The following is a 17,557-nucleotide window of genomic DNA, read 5'->3' as shown; positions in this document are numbered from 1 at the left end:
GTCGTATAAACTAGTTTTATCGACGAGATATCGGCTTGGCGAGAAAACTGTAGCTGAGGTATCCCTACTTCATCTGTTTTTCCTAGTATCTAGCCCGGATGTTCAAAGTTCACGACGTGAAACTTTACAACACATTTCTTGGCACGAGAGTGTTTTGAATGAACAATGAACAAACTGGTATTTTATCTTCATGGTCACTTTTAACTGCAGTTTTTTTGCACACTATGCAATAATTCAATTCACTGAACCGCTTGGCCAACTGGTTCCGTACGTGATTTAGAACCAGAGCTGAGCCCGAACGAAATGAGGTCACTGGAACCCGAACCGTAACCCAACCGGTATTTGTTTCATTTCCACACCCTGGTTGAAATGGATGAAATACATTCGTTGACATCGATGCGAACTGTGTCTTCAAATTCGCGAGTGCTCGGCTGCTATGTGAGAATCCTTACACCCTCCGCTACAGTGCATGTCCGGGTTACTTTAGTACTTGCACATGTGGGGCCAGATATCACACATGCTTGTGATAGTACACCTGAACGGCTCGTAACAGTTTCCTGCTACAGGACGGGTTGTACACTTCCCTTCACCCATGCCTTAAACCACAATTACTCATGAGCAGGGGCACGCATCAACGCGAACTTTGCTTAACACTCGCTGGTACCACCACCCGCAACTGGAAGAGCCAAGTGTAGGTGCTGCGGCGAGCGTCATTGACGAGTGGTGCACTGGCTCAACGAGGCCAGCTGACGAAGCCGAATGAAGGAGAACGGGTTGATCCTCACTGCGTCAGTACGAGCAGCGTGCGCCTGGAGCAGGCCACGGCGTCCCGGATGAGGTCCCGCAGCAGGAAGCCGCCCTTGAAGTTCCGGTCGTGGGTGCACACGGAGAAGCCGAGCGCCTCGACTCCGGGCAGCAGCTCCGCATGCACCCAGCCGGCGTCTTTGCTGCTGAAGGAGAGGAACACGTCGAACAGCTTCTCCTCGTCCAGCTCGTCCTCCTTGATGCACTGCAGCGAGCAGCCCCGCGCGTACAGCCACACCTTCAGCTCCCGCCGGTAGCGCAGGTAGGCCGCCGACACCGCCAGGCACGTTGCAATCGCCACTGTTGTGCACGGTCACCGGCAGAAGGCAAGAAGAGCTTCGTCAGTCGTCGCGCAGTCACTAGGGGGTTTTAGAATAGGGGGCACCGACGCTCTGGGTTCTGCAAACGACTTCAGCTGCCGTACTGCGCATCCGCAGAACTCAAGCCGTGCTTGGGGTTTTGGGTTTGCGTTTAGCGCGCACGCTATTTTGCCGAAACAGCGGTCGCCTCAAAGCTGGTCCCATGAGGAGCTTGCGTTTAATGCATCGCTCTCGCAGCCAGCGAGACAGCGCGTGACCATGGCTGAATCAAGACCTGCGGCTCGTTTCCCTATCCACCCGCGATCAGCTACAAGGGTCGCTGAGCTGAATTTGTAGACTCCGCGCGTGCTTCGCAAGAAATGGATAAATCAGGCAATGGCGAAGCGTTTTCTGCCCTGCGAAACGGTCCGCGCACACGCCGGCCGCTCCTGCCCGCTCGGCCCATTAAGCGGCTCGAACCGCGGCGCAGACCACCGTAGCAACCAGTGACGCCGGATGTATATCTTCAGTGGGGAAGCTGAAGCGAAAATTCCTTTCTCTTTTCATTTTTTATGTACAGCCTCCCAAATTTTTAATACTATAGCGGGAGCGACGACCGACCGGCATGTCAGCGCCTTATCACGGTGTTCAGCAGCGAAATAGTCGAGAGTACGCGCACGCGCATAGGGCTATCTGCTGTATGAGTGTCGTCTGCTACACTGTTTCCTTGAGAGTAGTACACCCCCTGCCACTTCATCGGAATGTCTTTGTGCCCCACGCTGCTTAGCTACCGTTGGCGTTAGCGAAACGGCCTTGCATGATAAGAAAAACAGGGGGTGTGTTGCCCTGAGAAGAAAAGCCGAGCAGACGACGCTTCCACAACAGATAGTTTTGTGCGCGTGCGCGTTCCCTCGCCTATTTTGCCGGTGAACACCGTGATAAGGCGCTGATATGCCGATCAGTCGTCGCTCCGGCTAAATTATTAAAAATTTGGGATGCTGTACCTCAAAAATGTTAAGGGATTAAAATCCGACTTTCGCTGAAATAAAGAACGACTTTTTTCTGTTGAACATGTGAAATATGTTTTTGTTACGCACTGCTTCTTCTAATCGCAAGGGCAACGCGTGACCCGACTGATAAAGACGTCCTATCCAACACAGAAAATGAGTTGGGCGACTACTTCAGTTCACAACCTGCGCCAACTTACCCAGTAGGCTTGTAGTTTTATGTGCATGAGGAGCGAGTTTTCTCTTTGCAAAAGAGCAAGACTAAACAGGCCTGCGTAGCTAATAATGCTAGAGAATTGTACATACAATATATAGTTAGCGCTGTCTGCCGGTCCGGTAGAGGTGTCGGTCTCAGTGGTGCATTCTGACCATGCAGCAATGGAACACACCGGACTTTTCGAATCCCCGTCTGTATATTCAGGATCCTCTTCTTCAGCGCCGTATTCCGTATGGGCTATCTCGACCCCAGTCAACTTTACTTTGTAGACTGTGCTTGGGAGTGACCTTCACGAAAGCCTACTCCTTCCTCATCGGGATAGCCAGCAGCGCCCACTGTGACGCCTGCGGGGCGGAAGAGACTATAGAACATGTGCTGTGTCGCTGCCCCGAATACTCGTCGGAGAGGAGCGTGCTTGCCACCGCGCTGAGCCGATTGGATAATCGACCATTTACGGTGGAAACTATTCTAAGTCATCGATTTTTACCATCGACCTCGCAGAAGTCGACGAAAGCCCTTTTACGTTTCCTGAGTGAAACGAACTTGCGTGAAAGACTATAGTGCCCGAAACGGGACTAGAGTGCGCGCTTTCCCACTTCTATATCTTCCTCTTCTTCCCCCCCCCCCCCCTTTATTCCCTGAGCCCCATTCCCCCAGTGCAGGGTAGCAAACCAGGCTCTACACCTGGTTGACCTCCCGGCCTTTCCTTTCTTTTTTCTTCTTCTTCTCTCTTCTTTCCTTTCATGTTGCCCTCCGTGGCAAAAGAAGCAAGTATTTGGGTCCACTTGCCAGTGAACGGCACGAACATTATGACCATCCCATGGTCTGCCACTTTATGCTTGTCACTGCTGGGGGTGAACTGGCCCATGTCGACGAAGCCTTGTATGTGCCCTGACGATGAGACTGACAGATTCTCGGGCAGCTTCATTTCGTCGACGATGAGCCCTCCGTGCCTTTTGAAGGCATCCATGGAAGATGCTTTCTGCTTGAGCATGCTGATCACTTTCGCATTAAAGCCAAATCCCGTCCTGTAAGACCTGAGATACTTCTGAAGGGTCACTTTGCTCGGCAAAACAAGAACTTTCTGCCTCCGCATATCCTCGTAGAGCTTTGGTCCTTGCATGCGCATGATGAGGCACTCCAAAATCCACTCCTTCGAGTACCTCATCCCTCGAACACTCTTCCTCTTCGCAGCCTTAAACATGTGTAGAGCTGCCTCTTGCTGCTTTGGGCGGAGTTGTTTAATTCGGCCATGGAAAGACTCGTCCCTTAGCCTAGAGTTTTCTTCTTTGATGGCTCGTACTTGGCCTGCCAGGGTACACAAGCGTAAAGCAATTCGCTTTGTCAACCTGGACTCTCGGCGGCCATTTTCGGAGGGAAAGATTCTGTGCCACTGGCCTTCTCAGTCATCCGCTCAGAAGGCGACTAAGGAACTATTACGTTTTCTACGGGCGACGAACTTGAACACTAGGCTATAGACTGAGAGCCTCCAGTGTCAATCACTGTCAGTGCCTGAGTGCTGGGCATACGTGTCTGGTCCAACTGTTCCTCTTTTTTTCCTCGCTCTTTTTTGCCCATTTCCCCTTTCCCACGTGCAGGATAGCAAACTAGGCTCTAGCCAGCTTAACTTTCCTGCCTTTCTTCTACATTCTTCCTTCCTTCCTTCTGATTGGCCACTCGCATCTTGTGAGACAAGTTATGCGTGACACGTCTCTTCTTCAACTTCGACTTTCGTGCCAGCAGTGACTTTGGCAAATAGCGGCAGTGAACACAGATGGTTCCTGAAAAATGTAAAACATAAAATAATCTACTTCCTTATTTCGAACTCAAACAGATAATTGGAGGGAAATAAATTCTAGAGCTATTAGAAAGTGGGTAATGGGTAACAGGTTTTGCCTAGTGTTTTCCCCCTTTAATGTAGGTTGCTTTAAATATAAAAAATATGCATTAGGTTATGAAAAAAATAGCAGGCTATGTTAGCTACAAGAGAAAGTACATCGTTTCTTATTAAAGATATTAATACACACCTTTGACTGTCACCATTCCAAGACAGTTCTTGCTGAACACACCGTCACTCGCGGGGGTAAGGGTGTGCTTCATCTTCTCAGTCAAGTTCTGATCAAGGCAGTCATAAGCGTCCTTGCTCATAGCACTTGCACAAAGCAATGCATTGTCAACTTCTTGAAATATATTCGTTGCTTCAAGAAGGGAGGTGATTTTGCCGTAGTTCTTTTCTCTCCCGCCAAGATAACAGCTTGCAACAACGTCACTGTGGCTATCTAAGCTGAAACAGATCACTTTCTCGTGAGAGACACTGAAAGATTGTTTTGTTGTGCGTGTAGTGGCATACACCAGAAGATCAAGGTCTGGAGTGGTCAGTTTCGTCCACAGCCTTGGAACAATTAAGCAGTTGGCAAGGTCCTGTAAGTCACCTGATTTGAGCGTGTTCGCTTGCAAGTTGTCGACAGGGCTCGTGTTCGGGTCAGTATTCTCATCGCCGAGCAAGCTCGCTTCGTGCTCATCGTGACGAGAGAGACGAACTTTCTTCGCCGATCCAGACGTAGAAAACAAGCAGCGCTTTCTCTCTGGTCTTGGTTTTTTCACAGATGTGGAAAGGTATGTAGGCAGGTCAGGTAAAAGCGTTAGCACTGCATTTGCAGCAAGACCAGGCCTTCCTCGAGCAATTCGTACCTCCTTGCCGTCGATGATGTGCACATAATCACGAACAACAAAATGGTCTGCGAAGTGTTTTTCGCAAACCGCGGATGTGTCCGATAGAGGTTTGTCTTTCCTCTTGAGGTTCCGCTCCCAAACCTTCCGTCGGTCTTCGTCGTTTGGCGCCGAAAACAGCGAAATCTTCCGCCCGTTTTCAACGCGATGGCCGGGGTAGCCTGACCGGCAACCCGGGGCGAAACAGTGCGTGTCCGTCTTCCTTTTCTTGTTTATGGTGGTACCGCGAACTTCATTTTCTTCTAGCACAGAAAAAGATACATGAAGAATCGAAAGCTGCACTGGCAAGGTGCCCTGTCAGCAGTCAACTCGCCGGTCGAGCCAGTTGAGCTGCCCGCGAATCTCACAGCAGCACCCGCCGCAGTGGCTCAGTGGCTAAGGCGTTGCGCTGCTGAGCACGAGGTCGCGGGTTCGATTCCCGGCCGCGGTGGCCGCTTTTCTGATGGAGGCGAAAAGCAAAAACGCCCGTGTGTACGAGATTTCGGCGCACGTTAAAGATCCCCAGGTGGTCAAAATTAATCCGGAGCCCTCCACTACGGCGCGCCTCATCGCCTTCGTTGCGTCGGCGCGTTAAACCCCACAATCAATCAATCTCACAGCAGCGCCACGCGCGGCCGACAGCTTCTTTCGTCACAGCGCCTCCCATAGACGCCCGCTTCGCTCTTGCCACTATAAAACCTTCTATACTCGGTTACAACTCAAGAACGGCAACACCTCATGTAGTGTATCACTCCGCCAAAGCGCCGCACCCGTGACGTCAGTGCGCGCGCGTTTTGAAAGGGGGTTTGCTATGAATGCGTGATATCGTCTGCCTTGTCTCACGCAGTTTGTGTGTCGTCACTAGAGTCGTTTATAAGCATATTAAGTCCAAAAAATCGCGGGAACGGCTCAAGCCATGTTCAAAATATTCCCAGTAATGCCCTACTTGCGCCGCGCGGAGAAACATCCGGCTACGGTGATAAGGTACAGCGGCAACTTCCGGTGCCGTTGTTGTCACCGAGTATAATTCACTGTATCCGTACGAAGGAACGCGCGCGCGCCTCCAGTCCGGCCGTGGTTTTAAAAGGGGTGACACAGTACAACTACATCTTATGAGTGGTGTTGCCAGCCGGTGTGGTATCCTTTGCTGTCTGCTACATTTGATCACTGGGCGCGCGCCCGCGCATTTTGCCGCCAAACCCCACATACCGGCGGGTGCATTTAACTACAGCCATTCATGCGCTTTTTACGTTGGCGCACCGCGTTCCTCGTCCACTTTCGAGAGCAATTCGGTCATTCATCCCAGGTATGTCCGTCTGCTGCCGCCGATTCTGGTGGTAGCATTGTTCGCTTTGTACCCCCTTTGGTCAGACTGACAAAGCTCGCCGGACCTCCTACAGCCTCTACACAGGAGCACTTTTCATCTCATTTGCCGTCTCCACTAACTACTGATGACAAGCCCTTGGTTCACCCGCGAAAGGGTGATGAGTAAATGACTGTTGCTTACTAGGAGCCGCGTGCTCCCTCTGCTACATTGTCCTGCAAGGGAGAAGGACTCCGTCCGGCAATTATCTACCGCGTCCCGGCGCTGAGTCGCTTCGATACTTTTGGTAACCCCGCACAAGAAAGGCTGAGGCTGCCCATGGTGGTTGAAAAACGGCTCCCGCATTCCTCAAGCTACCGGCAAGCAGACCAGCGTCACGGTGTCAGTATGGAAATCCGTGGCTGCTTTCGTATCTTGTGAGTGCTAGCAATGGAGAATTGGCTGCTAGCACGTAGTGGAAGCAGCCAAATTCATAGGAAGGAGAGATCGTAAGCTGCGCAACAAAATGTCAGTGGGGCAGGAAGTAGGCTGACCGAGCCCGCAAATAAAAATACTTCAGGTGGTTGTGCCCCCCCCCTCCCCCCCCCCCACCTGCCCCACAGGTTCCGGCATCCTTGGTAGCAACAGCTTGTCGCCACTCTTCCAGTCAATCTGATGGCGCAAAAGCAGTTCCACATGCGAGAAAGTAGATGTTAATACGGTAAAAAATTGTGCTAGCAATTGTTAGCAGCGCTGATTTTCTTTGCATGGTAGTCTCTCCCAAAAATGCTCTCGAGGTATTTTGTGATGAGAAATACAGATTTTTTTGCTAGAGGCGCATTTGCTTCTTCTGAGTGTATCACACGGTGTTTTCTGAATGTTTCGACTGGTAAAGCTGGTTTGATGAAAATTACTCCGGTGTGGCCTCTTTTCAAGAACCTATCGGTTTTTCTTGATGGAGTGAAAAAGGAAGCCTAAATGCATGGCGTACCTTCGGTAGCAAGGATGGTCGCCCACCAGGGAGCCGAACAAGGGAACGTGACTTCGAAGAACACGCTAACCGTACCTTGCCACTATAATCCTATGCTTGGAATCGAGAGGAAGGCTTTTGCACACACAAAAAAAACCTCGTGGCCTTGAAAAAGCATAGAAATATAACGAAGAAAGGATATGACAGGACAGGGTTGGGAAAGGAAATAGGAACGAGAAAGAATTGAGAGGAGGATAGGAAGAGGCAACTGTCCGATTCCCCCCTGGGGGGTTAGACCGGGGGCGCCGTCAGCGGGAAGCGGGGGCCAAAGCGTCATGTTGCCGCTGCCAGGGGGTCGGGAAGGTCCAAAAAAACTCCCAAGCATTTCCCCGAGGGTGAACATGGTTAAGTGCGAATGCACGGGGTGATGCTATGAGGGGGAGTAAAGTTAAAATCCGTTGGCATTCGCCCGTGAGCGCGCGCGAGCCGACCCACGGAGGTCTGGCAGTTTATCGCTGCATATATAGGGGGGTACGCCGCGCCGAGCGCGCCGAGCCAGGTGGCTGAGAGCGGAGGCGAGCGCAAGGGGAGAGGGACAGCGGCGCACGGCAGCTGCAGCCGAGCGAGGGGGAGAGGAGAGAGTGTGACGTCACGGTGGAGAGAGAGGCGCGCGGCAGCTGCTGGGGAGAGGAGGCGCGCTGTGACGTCATACCATGACGTCACGGCGCGAGGAGCGGTGCGGGGAGCGGCGCGCACCCGCGCAGCCACGGCGAGGAGGCGGAGCGAGCGCGGTCACGTGGTGAAGGGACGTCACCGCGCCGTTGCTACCGACGCTCCTCTCCGCTCCACGCCGTTCCTAGGGAGAGGAGGACTGCGGACGCCGCCGCCGCCGCCGCCGCCGCCGGCGGTGGAAGGTTTGGGGTCGCTTATAAAGTGCATTCGCACTTAAAACAACCCTTGCTTTGGCTCAGCCACCAGGATGGCCATTTTCCCGTACACGGCTGAACCGCGCACAGCCGGGGTATGGGTGTGTCGAATCCATATGTGCTCGGGTCGTGGTATTGCAAATACATAATGCCTACAGGTATAGGTACCCCTGCGGAGCTCGGGACCGTGGTGGCGCTACTCACCATGCACATAGATTGCTCAAGGTTCCCCGTGCGGCGTTCCGGATGGATTGAATCAACCGGAGCGTAGGTAGCCATGTAGATATACCGCAGAAGCTAAACTGAACCGACTGATGTGCCGACAACTGCCTGCGTGAATATAGTCTTCCACTCAAAAACCAGGCGGCATCCTACCTCTCTCTTCATACTAGGGGTTGCGGTACTGAGCCAAAGTTGCCGGGTTCGATTCTTGGTGAAGACGGCTATTTTTATGACGGATACCAAGGACAAAAAACTCGCATGTCAACATTTCGGGACATTTTAAAAATACCTAGTTGTGCTAAAGAAATCCGTAGTACATCACTACCACGGGACCCACCAGACGTGTTGGCCTATATACCTTCAATGCGTAAATCCCATTTTTATTGTACGTTATTACTTTAATATATGATTTGTGTTCCTGTAAGGGTGCCAGGGAGCTGTGCTTTGTGACGCTGTCCTCGTGACATCTTGTTGCACCCGCCTCGAACAATATTTCACTTGAACTTTGTTAAAGTAAATTTGTGGTCCATACGCACCTACGGCAGGTAGGATATAGACGACGTTCTTTGGTGCAGCTGCTGGGCAAAGCTCTTCGTGTCCTAAACTCATGAATGCCTTTAGGGACACCAGTGAATTGGAGGTCTCTGCGCATATGACGTCGTGAACGTCCGGTACCTGTCAAGAAGAAGCAACACATCGGCAACGGAATTTAGACGTCTGTGGAAGCCGCAAGACAAGACAACCATAAAAAATTCATAATTCCTATGTCGAAACTGTCGAAAGAATTCATAAGAACAAAGGATGGGATCTAGGTGATTGGTGTACTCATACAAACGCACACGCACGCATGCACGCGCACAACACACACACACACACACACACACACACACACACACACACACACACACACGCAGTACAAGAAGGAAGAAAACTCGCAAATCGCGCGTAAAGATATGAGAAGTTAAAAGTCGTACAAACATGAAAAACAATCACAACAAAGTAATAATTTTACCACTTACGTTTCGGCAAGTTGACTTGCCTTCGTCAGGGTAGGATGCAGACTGACTTAAAGGCCAACTGCAACGAAAATTTACCTGCCCCAAATTCTGCTTCAACGTGTGATATGCACCGCTAAAGTCACTTGTGACGTAATTTTAAACTCCACAAACGCGCAGTTTTTTTAATTAAAACTGTTCGAAAACACGCCACTTCAGCCGACGCAGCACCTAGCGGAGTGTCGCCACAACTTGTCGCCACTGCGGCGAATTTCCGGATGTGACGTGCCAGTCAGGACTCCCGTGCGGCCGTCGCCTTTCCTCAGTAGCGCTTTTACTTGCGGACTCACGCGAGTGAACAGTGTAATTCGTGCCTCTTGCATGAATAATTGCTTTCACGCGCTTCTGTAATGCGAGAAGCTGAAGAAGGTCTGGGTTACCGAGACAAAAGAGCACATTCGAAGAGTGCCGGGGCCGGTCTATGCGAGGCAGTACACCGGCGGTGAGCGAGTGCGGCAGTTGCGCAACAGCTGATTGCGTGGTCGCGACGGTGGAGGCAGGGTCCAGGTCGACTCGACAAGCACGCGACACGCGTGTACGGCCTACTCAAGGCGATACTCTGTTGGTGCGTTGTCGGGCGAAGGAGTACGGCGGTTGTGTGGCGCACTGCAAGACCGCGGCCGGGCGGCTCCACGAACGGCCGACGCGAGACGATACGTTGTCGTCGCGGCTGGTGGGGGCACGAACGGGTGCGGAAGCTGTGTGGCGCACAGTGCACTGCAAGCTCGCGGTAGGGCGTCTCTACGTACGAGTGCGCTATACGCAGAACGAACAACGCGAGATGATGACGCTGTTGTCGCGGCCGGTCGGGGCGTGAACGAGTACGGCAGATAGCTATGCGGCCCACTGCACGATCGCGGCCGGTCGACTCTTCGGGCACGCGAGTATAGGCGACGCGAGGCGATGCGCTGTTGTCACTGTTATCGCCCCGGTCGGGGCGCAAACAAGTACAGAACGCGGCGCGCAGTGCACGGTATCGATTTAGTTCAAACAACTTCTTCAAAAAGCAAATAAATACTAACCGCTGTTGGCAACATTTCTCTCACCAGTTAGAAAAAAAAAACATGAATTTGCGGGGGGGGGGGGGGGGGTCCCTCCAGGGGGGGTCCCATGCTCCCTCCGTACGCTGCCATGTATTGACAGCAGGCAGGAATTATGTAACGTTGCAACTTCACTGAGAACCAAAAAAATATGAAAAAAAAGAAACTTGGCGCACTGATGGAGTTGTCTTAGCAGAAAATTTCTGCATATTCTTCTCTAGATACTTAGATTAGATTGAGAGCTGCAGAGTATTTTACAATAGGTGGGCGTGTGCCATTCTTTGTCGACGCGACTTTCGTTGATGCATTAGGAAGGTGTGTCTTTGGGGAAAGTGTCAACTTCGCTTGTGCAGCTGGGCCTGTGTGTTTTGCCTGCGGACAAGGAAGGGGGTTTTGCCGTATTGCCCAACGATGTTTTTAAGTGAAAATCGGTGGCCCGCGTCGCAGAATAGGCCTAGAAGTGCGTCTGCTGACATGTCTTCTTTGGTTGACTTCCGTTTTGTTGACCTGTATTGCTGTCCGACGGCTGATTGTAGCTCCAGACATCCTTGACACCAGCATTTAATATAGATATTTTGTGTATCCTTATAATAGCAGAGCTGTTTAGGTTGAGCTTTATCCGTCCGTCACACCAAACAACCTCGATGCCTAAAGAAAGAAATGCGGTTAGGGAGTTCCCGGGAATCAAACCCGGGCCTCTACGCCGCGAAACCGGCAACCCAACAACCGGGGCCACCCCAAGGGCCCGAGGGGTACGGCGTTACCTGCGGTGGGGAACAATAACATGTGCACACATTTGAAAAAAGAAAAAAGTGCTCCGGTGGTCGGAATTGAACCGGTGTCTATCCGTTAGCGCTGTTATCGCATTACAGGCTCACAGCATTTCTTTTGGGTTCGTAGCGCGGGCGTTGGCTTTGGACTTGGCCACGGGTTCTGCCGCGTGCTAACGCGGTTCACTCCGGGAGAGATGTGAAAGTTTGTGAATGAAACAATCCGGACCTGCCAGTCATAGAGAACTCTCAGAGGCAAGTTCAGAAATAAATGTGAGGTGCAACTGCCGGATCTCTGAAAAGAGAGAGGGGCTACCAGTTCTGCTGTTCCTCCAGCCTTGCACCACTAGTGCAAGCTGCGCCGATTTCTTTATTACAGTAATCCCTCCTTATAACGAAGTCAGCAGGACGGTAAAAAATTTCGTTATACGCAGTGTTTCGATATAAGCGGCAACTCAACAAAAGCTAAAGCATTTGAGCTTTAACTGCGCCACAGCTGCGAGGAATCAAAGCACAATGTATTCAGTGAAGCAGAACTTTAATCAGGTGCCAAAAAGGCACGGAGCTTTGGCTGTTTCAAGTTCTTGCTGGGCACGAGCAGCCCTTGCTCCAATTTCGGCAAGCATTCCATGACACTGCGGTCGCCGCACATAAAAGGGGCAGTGGCCACATTTATAGTGGGCGTCACGGAACGCGCGCTGGAAAGCGCCGCAAACGCAGTGGCTGCAGTTTGAGGTTGTGTTTGTTGGGCTAAAAACACGATTAACCATTCATTGTGGATACTCAGAGCAAGGATGAAAACCGATTGATTTTGCACAGGGGATTTGCATAATCATTGGGTAACATTTTCCCGAGCTGTGCAGCCGTTAAGTTTGTGACACAATAGTTTTTTGGCGTTCTGTTGCCGATGACACTGCTGATTCTATGGAACGAGTGTCGGTGTTCGCGCAACATCTCCGCCACACCATTGCCCAATGTCTAGGGGCAAAAGTCAATGGCCCTATCACGCATTTCCACCATTTGTATAAAGCCGGATGGGGCGAATCGAGCTTGACCGGCTCGAGAAAATCGCCGGGAAAACACCGGCTTGCGTTGACCCGCCATGTTGACAGCGTAAGTTGCCGCTGAATCGCCTCCGCTCGCCACTTTGCTTTAAGCGGGTCAAGCTCTTCGTGCGCTTAGAATATTGCGGCCTATAATGCTTGTGTTTGGGTTGGGACCAGAAGAAATTTCGAGTAAAGCGATTTCGTTATAACGAGTGATTACTGTATTTGTTTCATTCGACCAGTTTTCACGGATATACACGCACTGTAATTAAAATCTAGCTCTTAGTTTGTACGTATTATCTCCTTTCCCTTCCGCCACCACCCATATATGCAGATCGACCTTTTCCTCGGCCCATTTCTCGCAGACACCTGCATTTCAGAGACGCTGTATTGTGCATATACTGAAAACCCTTGTTATAACGTAGTTAATGGGACGAGTAAAAATTTGGTATAAGTGTTGATTCGATATACGCCACTGGTCCAAAAAGGTAGTACAGCCGAATTGTCCATGACAGCTCTGCGGAAGTGGTAACGGCTAGATATTCACTGAAACAAACCTTCACATAGGTGCAATACAGGTTATAAGCTGGGTCTGTGGGGTGTTTCTGCCGGGCACAAGGAGTGCGCACTCTATCTATACTTTGTTCTGGCACAGAGGGATGTCATAGTTGCCACCCACGCGCTCTCACAAATACGGTCACTCTCTGACGTCTGCACCACAGTTGGTCTTTGGCGGGGATGTTGTTCTATCGGATCTTGTTCCTCATCAGGGCCCACAAGAACCAAGCCAAATATTTCCACCTGTGTACCAGGGGCGACGACAGTTGTATGCATGTCAGCCATTGTGAGTGATATGAAGTTGCCTCAGATTTTTCCGCTGACGATTTTCTGCACAGCTTCGTTGAAATCGTTGCTGGCGAGGCAATCATCATCAGCCTCCCGACCAACCCAACCCTCTCTCCTGCGGCCGGGTAAGCCTAGCATGCGAAAATACTTGAATTTATGTTTAAGGTCCCGGTAGTTTCTATGAATGGCTTAATAAATATTTTCAACCACCATTTCAATGCTATCCCTTCTTGGCATCATATGGAGGTGGGAAAGCCACGAAGCGTGGACGCAGAAAAGGACGTAAGCGCTCCGCTGGCGGCCGGAACCAAAAAGTATCTATAAACGTTGGCCGGAACAGTCGCTATCCCGCTCTGAGCGCCGCTGTGAGTATGCATCTGTAACTTGCTAGTTCCTTCTAAGGGGAGCAAGCTATCTACATGTTTCCAGTAATCCGGTCTAAAATGCAAGCATTTGGGCCGGGATTGCGTGGCACTTCGATAAAAGCGACAATTCGAATAAAGCGACTTCGTTGCAACGAGGGTTTAGCGTTTGTTTTCTCCCTGTCTCTCGCTTTCATGCTGCTCCACGAGAACATCCCCTTTCCCCGCTCCCTGTCGCGGCCGCACAGTAGTGCAACGTAGTGGTTTCTTTAGGTCGCCGCATACGTATAGAGGGCACCCGTGCTCTAGGAAGGCGCATCCCCTAAATGAGGCAGTTGGGCGAAGAAGGCACGTTTGGCACATCGTGTTATAGGAAGGCACGCGGAAACCTCTTCGGAGGGGAGCGAGCAGGTGTTTCGCTGTCCGGGAGCGTCAGCTGATATGCTATGAAAACGTGTGGCCAGCTGCGCTAGGAAATCCAATGTGATAGTGTATTATACGTATGCGACAAAAATTTTATGTCCATTTTTATTGCTTTTATCGATGCTTAATGGTCTGGCGAACCCGACACAGTACTTTAAATGCTTCAGAACGCGATAATTTTTTACATTGAACGGCCTGAAAATCGTTTTTTTGAATTTCCCGCGCTTTCAGCCTGAAAGGCACAAATGACAGAATCTCGGCAAGACCTCAGCAATTTGTGCGTACGTCAAAACACTGCGGAGACCGGTGAGGGCCTTGTTTCGACAACGCCGCCGCCGTAGCCAAAGCTGCCGGAAGGTGCTAGGCCTACCATTGCAGCGGAAAGTCGACGACCGCTTTCAATAAAAGTCCTGATGGCGACTTCTATTGCGATTCTGGGCTATATTATCGCTTCGTTTCCCGTGTGTGGAACTTTATTTTTGCCAGCAGTGCCATTCTGGGTGCGGTTATGTCTGTAGCTCTGGCTAGGTGCATCCCTTTGTGAATGCGCCGGCGCCCAGTCGCCGCTCGCGGGGCCGCGCGCGTAAAGTGACGTCACGAGTTTTTGACGAGCGCTCTCCGCGTCACTTCTTTTGGCTACCACGGGATGATGTGACGCTGTTGTCCGACAAAGGAGATCAAATTAAAGTATGTTCTTCGCATCCCAGGCCGCCCATATTTCAGCCAGAGTATTCTATTGAGCATAGGAAGCGAACAGTGCAGTAATATTAACGCAGAAAATTGGTGTGAGTACCCTTTAACAAACCGATACGATACTGTCACATTCATGAAAACGCACACGCGCGTTTGCATGAGTGCGAATATCGGCATACATAAATGCGTTCACATGAGAGCAAAATATCGGCGTTCACTATGCCAGAAATTTACAGTAGAAAATGAATATCGTTTGCAAACTACCCATAAAGGAACTGCTTGCGAACCCAAAATAATGAAATAGGTATGCCTAAAGATTGCTTGAAGCCTATAAACGATGATGCAATTTGAAGCAGCTGCATTAGACAAGAGTAACGGCTATCTACCGCAAGCACACATGCCCGCATTCCGTCGAGCAGTGGGAGGCGAAAAGTGTGCGTCGTTTTGAAACTGCTATTGAAGGGCCTGCGTACTTACTCAGCCTAATACCGTACTCCTTAGTTCGACTTTCCTGAAATCAGCGACTTGTGATGTGATTTGTTCTACTGTATTTGCCTCACACCAACATTGGTTTCTGTTCATGCTGCTATTATAATTCGGCGTATGAAAATTTGACCTCGCCAGCTCTTTGACATACGCGCATAATTAAAAAAACCAGAAAAACCCAGAATGTGGCCTAACACGTTTTCGCGTACCTGTTTTGTTGCAAAGACACCGAAGTTTCGTCTTGCGTTGAAAAAAGGTGCCAATAATGTAGAGTATTAATACTTCTTTAGAATGCCGGACAGCAGCACACAGCATATAAATGTAAATTGCGCTTCTGTAAATTGTGCAGTATGCAGCCTGTATCGTGTAAATCTGTGTACGTTCACGAGGACGTGGGTTCGATTCCCGGCAGCGGCTGCTGCTTTTCTGATGGAGGCGAAAAGCAAAAACGCCCGTGTGTACGAGATTTCGACGCACGTTAAAGATACCCAGGTGGTCAAAAGTAATCCTGAGCCCTCCACTACGGCGCGTTAAACCCTACAATCAATCAAATCTGTGTACGTACTCAGTGCACTTACTGTTTCGCCATGGGCCTCGATCCACTGCCGGAAGGGGTAGTCAGCGCAGTCACAAATGAAAGGGTTGCCGGACAGCCACAGAGATGTCAGGTTGCGCACCAACACCAGGGAATGGGGAAACCTCTCCAGCCTGTTGTTTCTGAGGTCGAGGGAGTGCACTGTCTCCGGTATGTAACTCGAGTTGAGGGTCGACAGGAGATTATTTCTGAGCGAGAGTACTGCGAGATGTGGCGCGCCATTGGCGATACCATCGTCCAGCTGTAGCAGCCCGTTTCCGTTCAGGTCCAAGCGAGTGGTGCCTTTCGGGAAGACCTCAGGGGTGCGGTTGAGTGCTGCCGAAGAACAGTTGACGCTGATGGCACGTTCGCCGAAGGAGTCTTCGTTGCACCTGCACTTGCAGCCTGGTTGGCAGTCGATTTTCCACCGGACCAAGTCGATCGCGGTCACGTCGTGCAGCCTTTTCCCTCGCAGCCAGGGAGGACCCTCGCACGTCGGGTAATTGTTAATCTGCACTTCCCGGTCCCGGCGGACGAGCCAAGCCAGTCTGCAGTCGCACATTAGAGGGTTCTCTAGAAGGGTCGAAAGGGCATGTAACAGAATCAGAAGCATTAAAGAAAGTAGTCCTTACTAAGTTACTCAAACACGCAAATTTTGGCATATACGTCTGTCGCCACTGTATGTCACTCGATTCAACCGCCCGGCAAAAAATTTTGAAGAAACGCGCCAGCACGAAATTCGTGTTGGCATGTTCCAAAGTTCTACACTGCAGCCACGGTATGATAAATGTCTATATTATTCAGCGTAAGGAAACCTCAGGCACATTACAGGCAAACTATAAGTGCACCTATCATCTTCCGTTCCATTACACGCTGAGCCGTCCTCAGTTTAAGTTGAACCCTCTTAGTGAGCCTCCAAGTTTCTGCCCCGTAGGTGAGTACCGGTAAGATGCAGCTGTCATACACTTTCTTCTTAAGGGACAATGGTAGGCTGCCACTCATTATCTGAGAATGCCTGCGGAATGCACTCCACCCCATTCTTATCCTTCGAATTATCTCTGCCTCATGGTTGGGATCTGGTGTCACAACTTGGCCTAAGTAAATATATTCACTTACTACTTCCACGGCCTCGCCACCTATCTCAAACCACTGTGCTGTCCTGACGTTATTGATCATTACTTTAGTTTTCTGCATATTAATTTTCAGGCCCACGGTTCTACTCTGTTTGTCCAGTGCGGTGAGCATGCTTTGCAATTCCTCCCCTGAATTACTTAACAAGGCAACGTCATCAGCAAACCTGAGGTTACTCAGGTATTCGCCATTAACCCTTACTCCCACCTGTTCCCAATCGAACGTTCTTAATACTTCTTGTAAACATGCTGTGAATAGCATTGGGGAGATTGTGTCTCCTTGTCTGATGCCCTTCCTTATAGGTATTTTACTGCTCTCCTTATGGTTGAGTACCCCTTCCTAACCGATCCTGCTGTCTGGGTTGATGGGAAACCAGGCTCTCACCTATGCGGCTAACTATAACTTTGGTAGACAGCTTGTGAACAACTGAGAGTAGCCTAATGGGTCTGTAATTCTTGAGGTCACTGGGATCACCCTTCTTATGAATCAGAATAATGTTGGCGTTTTTCGAGGCTATGGGCACTTTTTGAGTCTTCAAGCACCCCGGAAATGGTACAGCAAACTTTTCCAGTACAATATCTCCTCCCTCCTTCAAACGATCAGCGGTTATGCCGTCGTCACTTGCAGCCTTTCCTATTTGTATGCCTTTGAGAGCCTTTACAACTTTTTCTTTA

The 17,557-nt window shown here is 50.6% G+C and overlaps 1 protein-coding gene and 1 pseudogene across 2 annotated transcripts in view; both read right to left on the bottom strand.

Annotated features, from left to right (window-relative positions):
• Window positions 1–17,557, bottom strand: part of LOC144155739 (uncharacterized) — a 48,342-nt gene that overhangs the window by 5,252 nt on the left and 25,533 nt on the right. The window contains exons 3-5 of one of the 2 annotated variants that reach the window (XM_077687351.1): window positions 15,757–16,325; window positions 8,994–9,132; window positions 786–1,104 (exon numbers count right to left, since the gene is read on the bottom strand). In XM_077687351.1, the coding sequence (XP_077543477.1) occupies window positions 786–1,104; window positions 8,994–9,132; window positions 15,757–16,325 (1,027 nt within the window). The remainder of the gene's footprint in view (window positions 1–785; window positions 1,105–8,993; window positions 9,133–15,756; window positions 16,326–17,557) is intronic. The other variant, XM_077687352.1, reaches the window with a different exon arrangement.
• LOC144141357 (uncharacterized) lies at window positions 3,262–6,972 on the bottom strand (annotated as a pseudogene).

Source organism: Haemaphysalis longicornis, unplaced genomic scaffold (genome assembly GCF_048455015.1).
Source record: "Haemaphysalis longicornis isolate Haplotype H1 unplaced genomic scaffold, Haemaphysalis longicornis Haplotype H1 scaffold_1, whole genome shotgun sequence".
NCBI classification, from domain to species: Eukaryota; Metazoa; Arthropoda; class Arachnida; order Ixodida; family Ixodidae; genus Haemaphysalis; species Haemaphysalis longicornis.
Note: the sequence above shows the minus strand (reverse complement) of the source record. Positions and strands in the feature narration are given on the sequence as shown.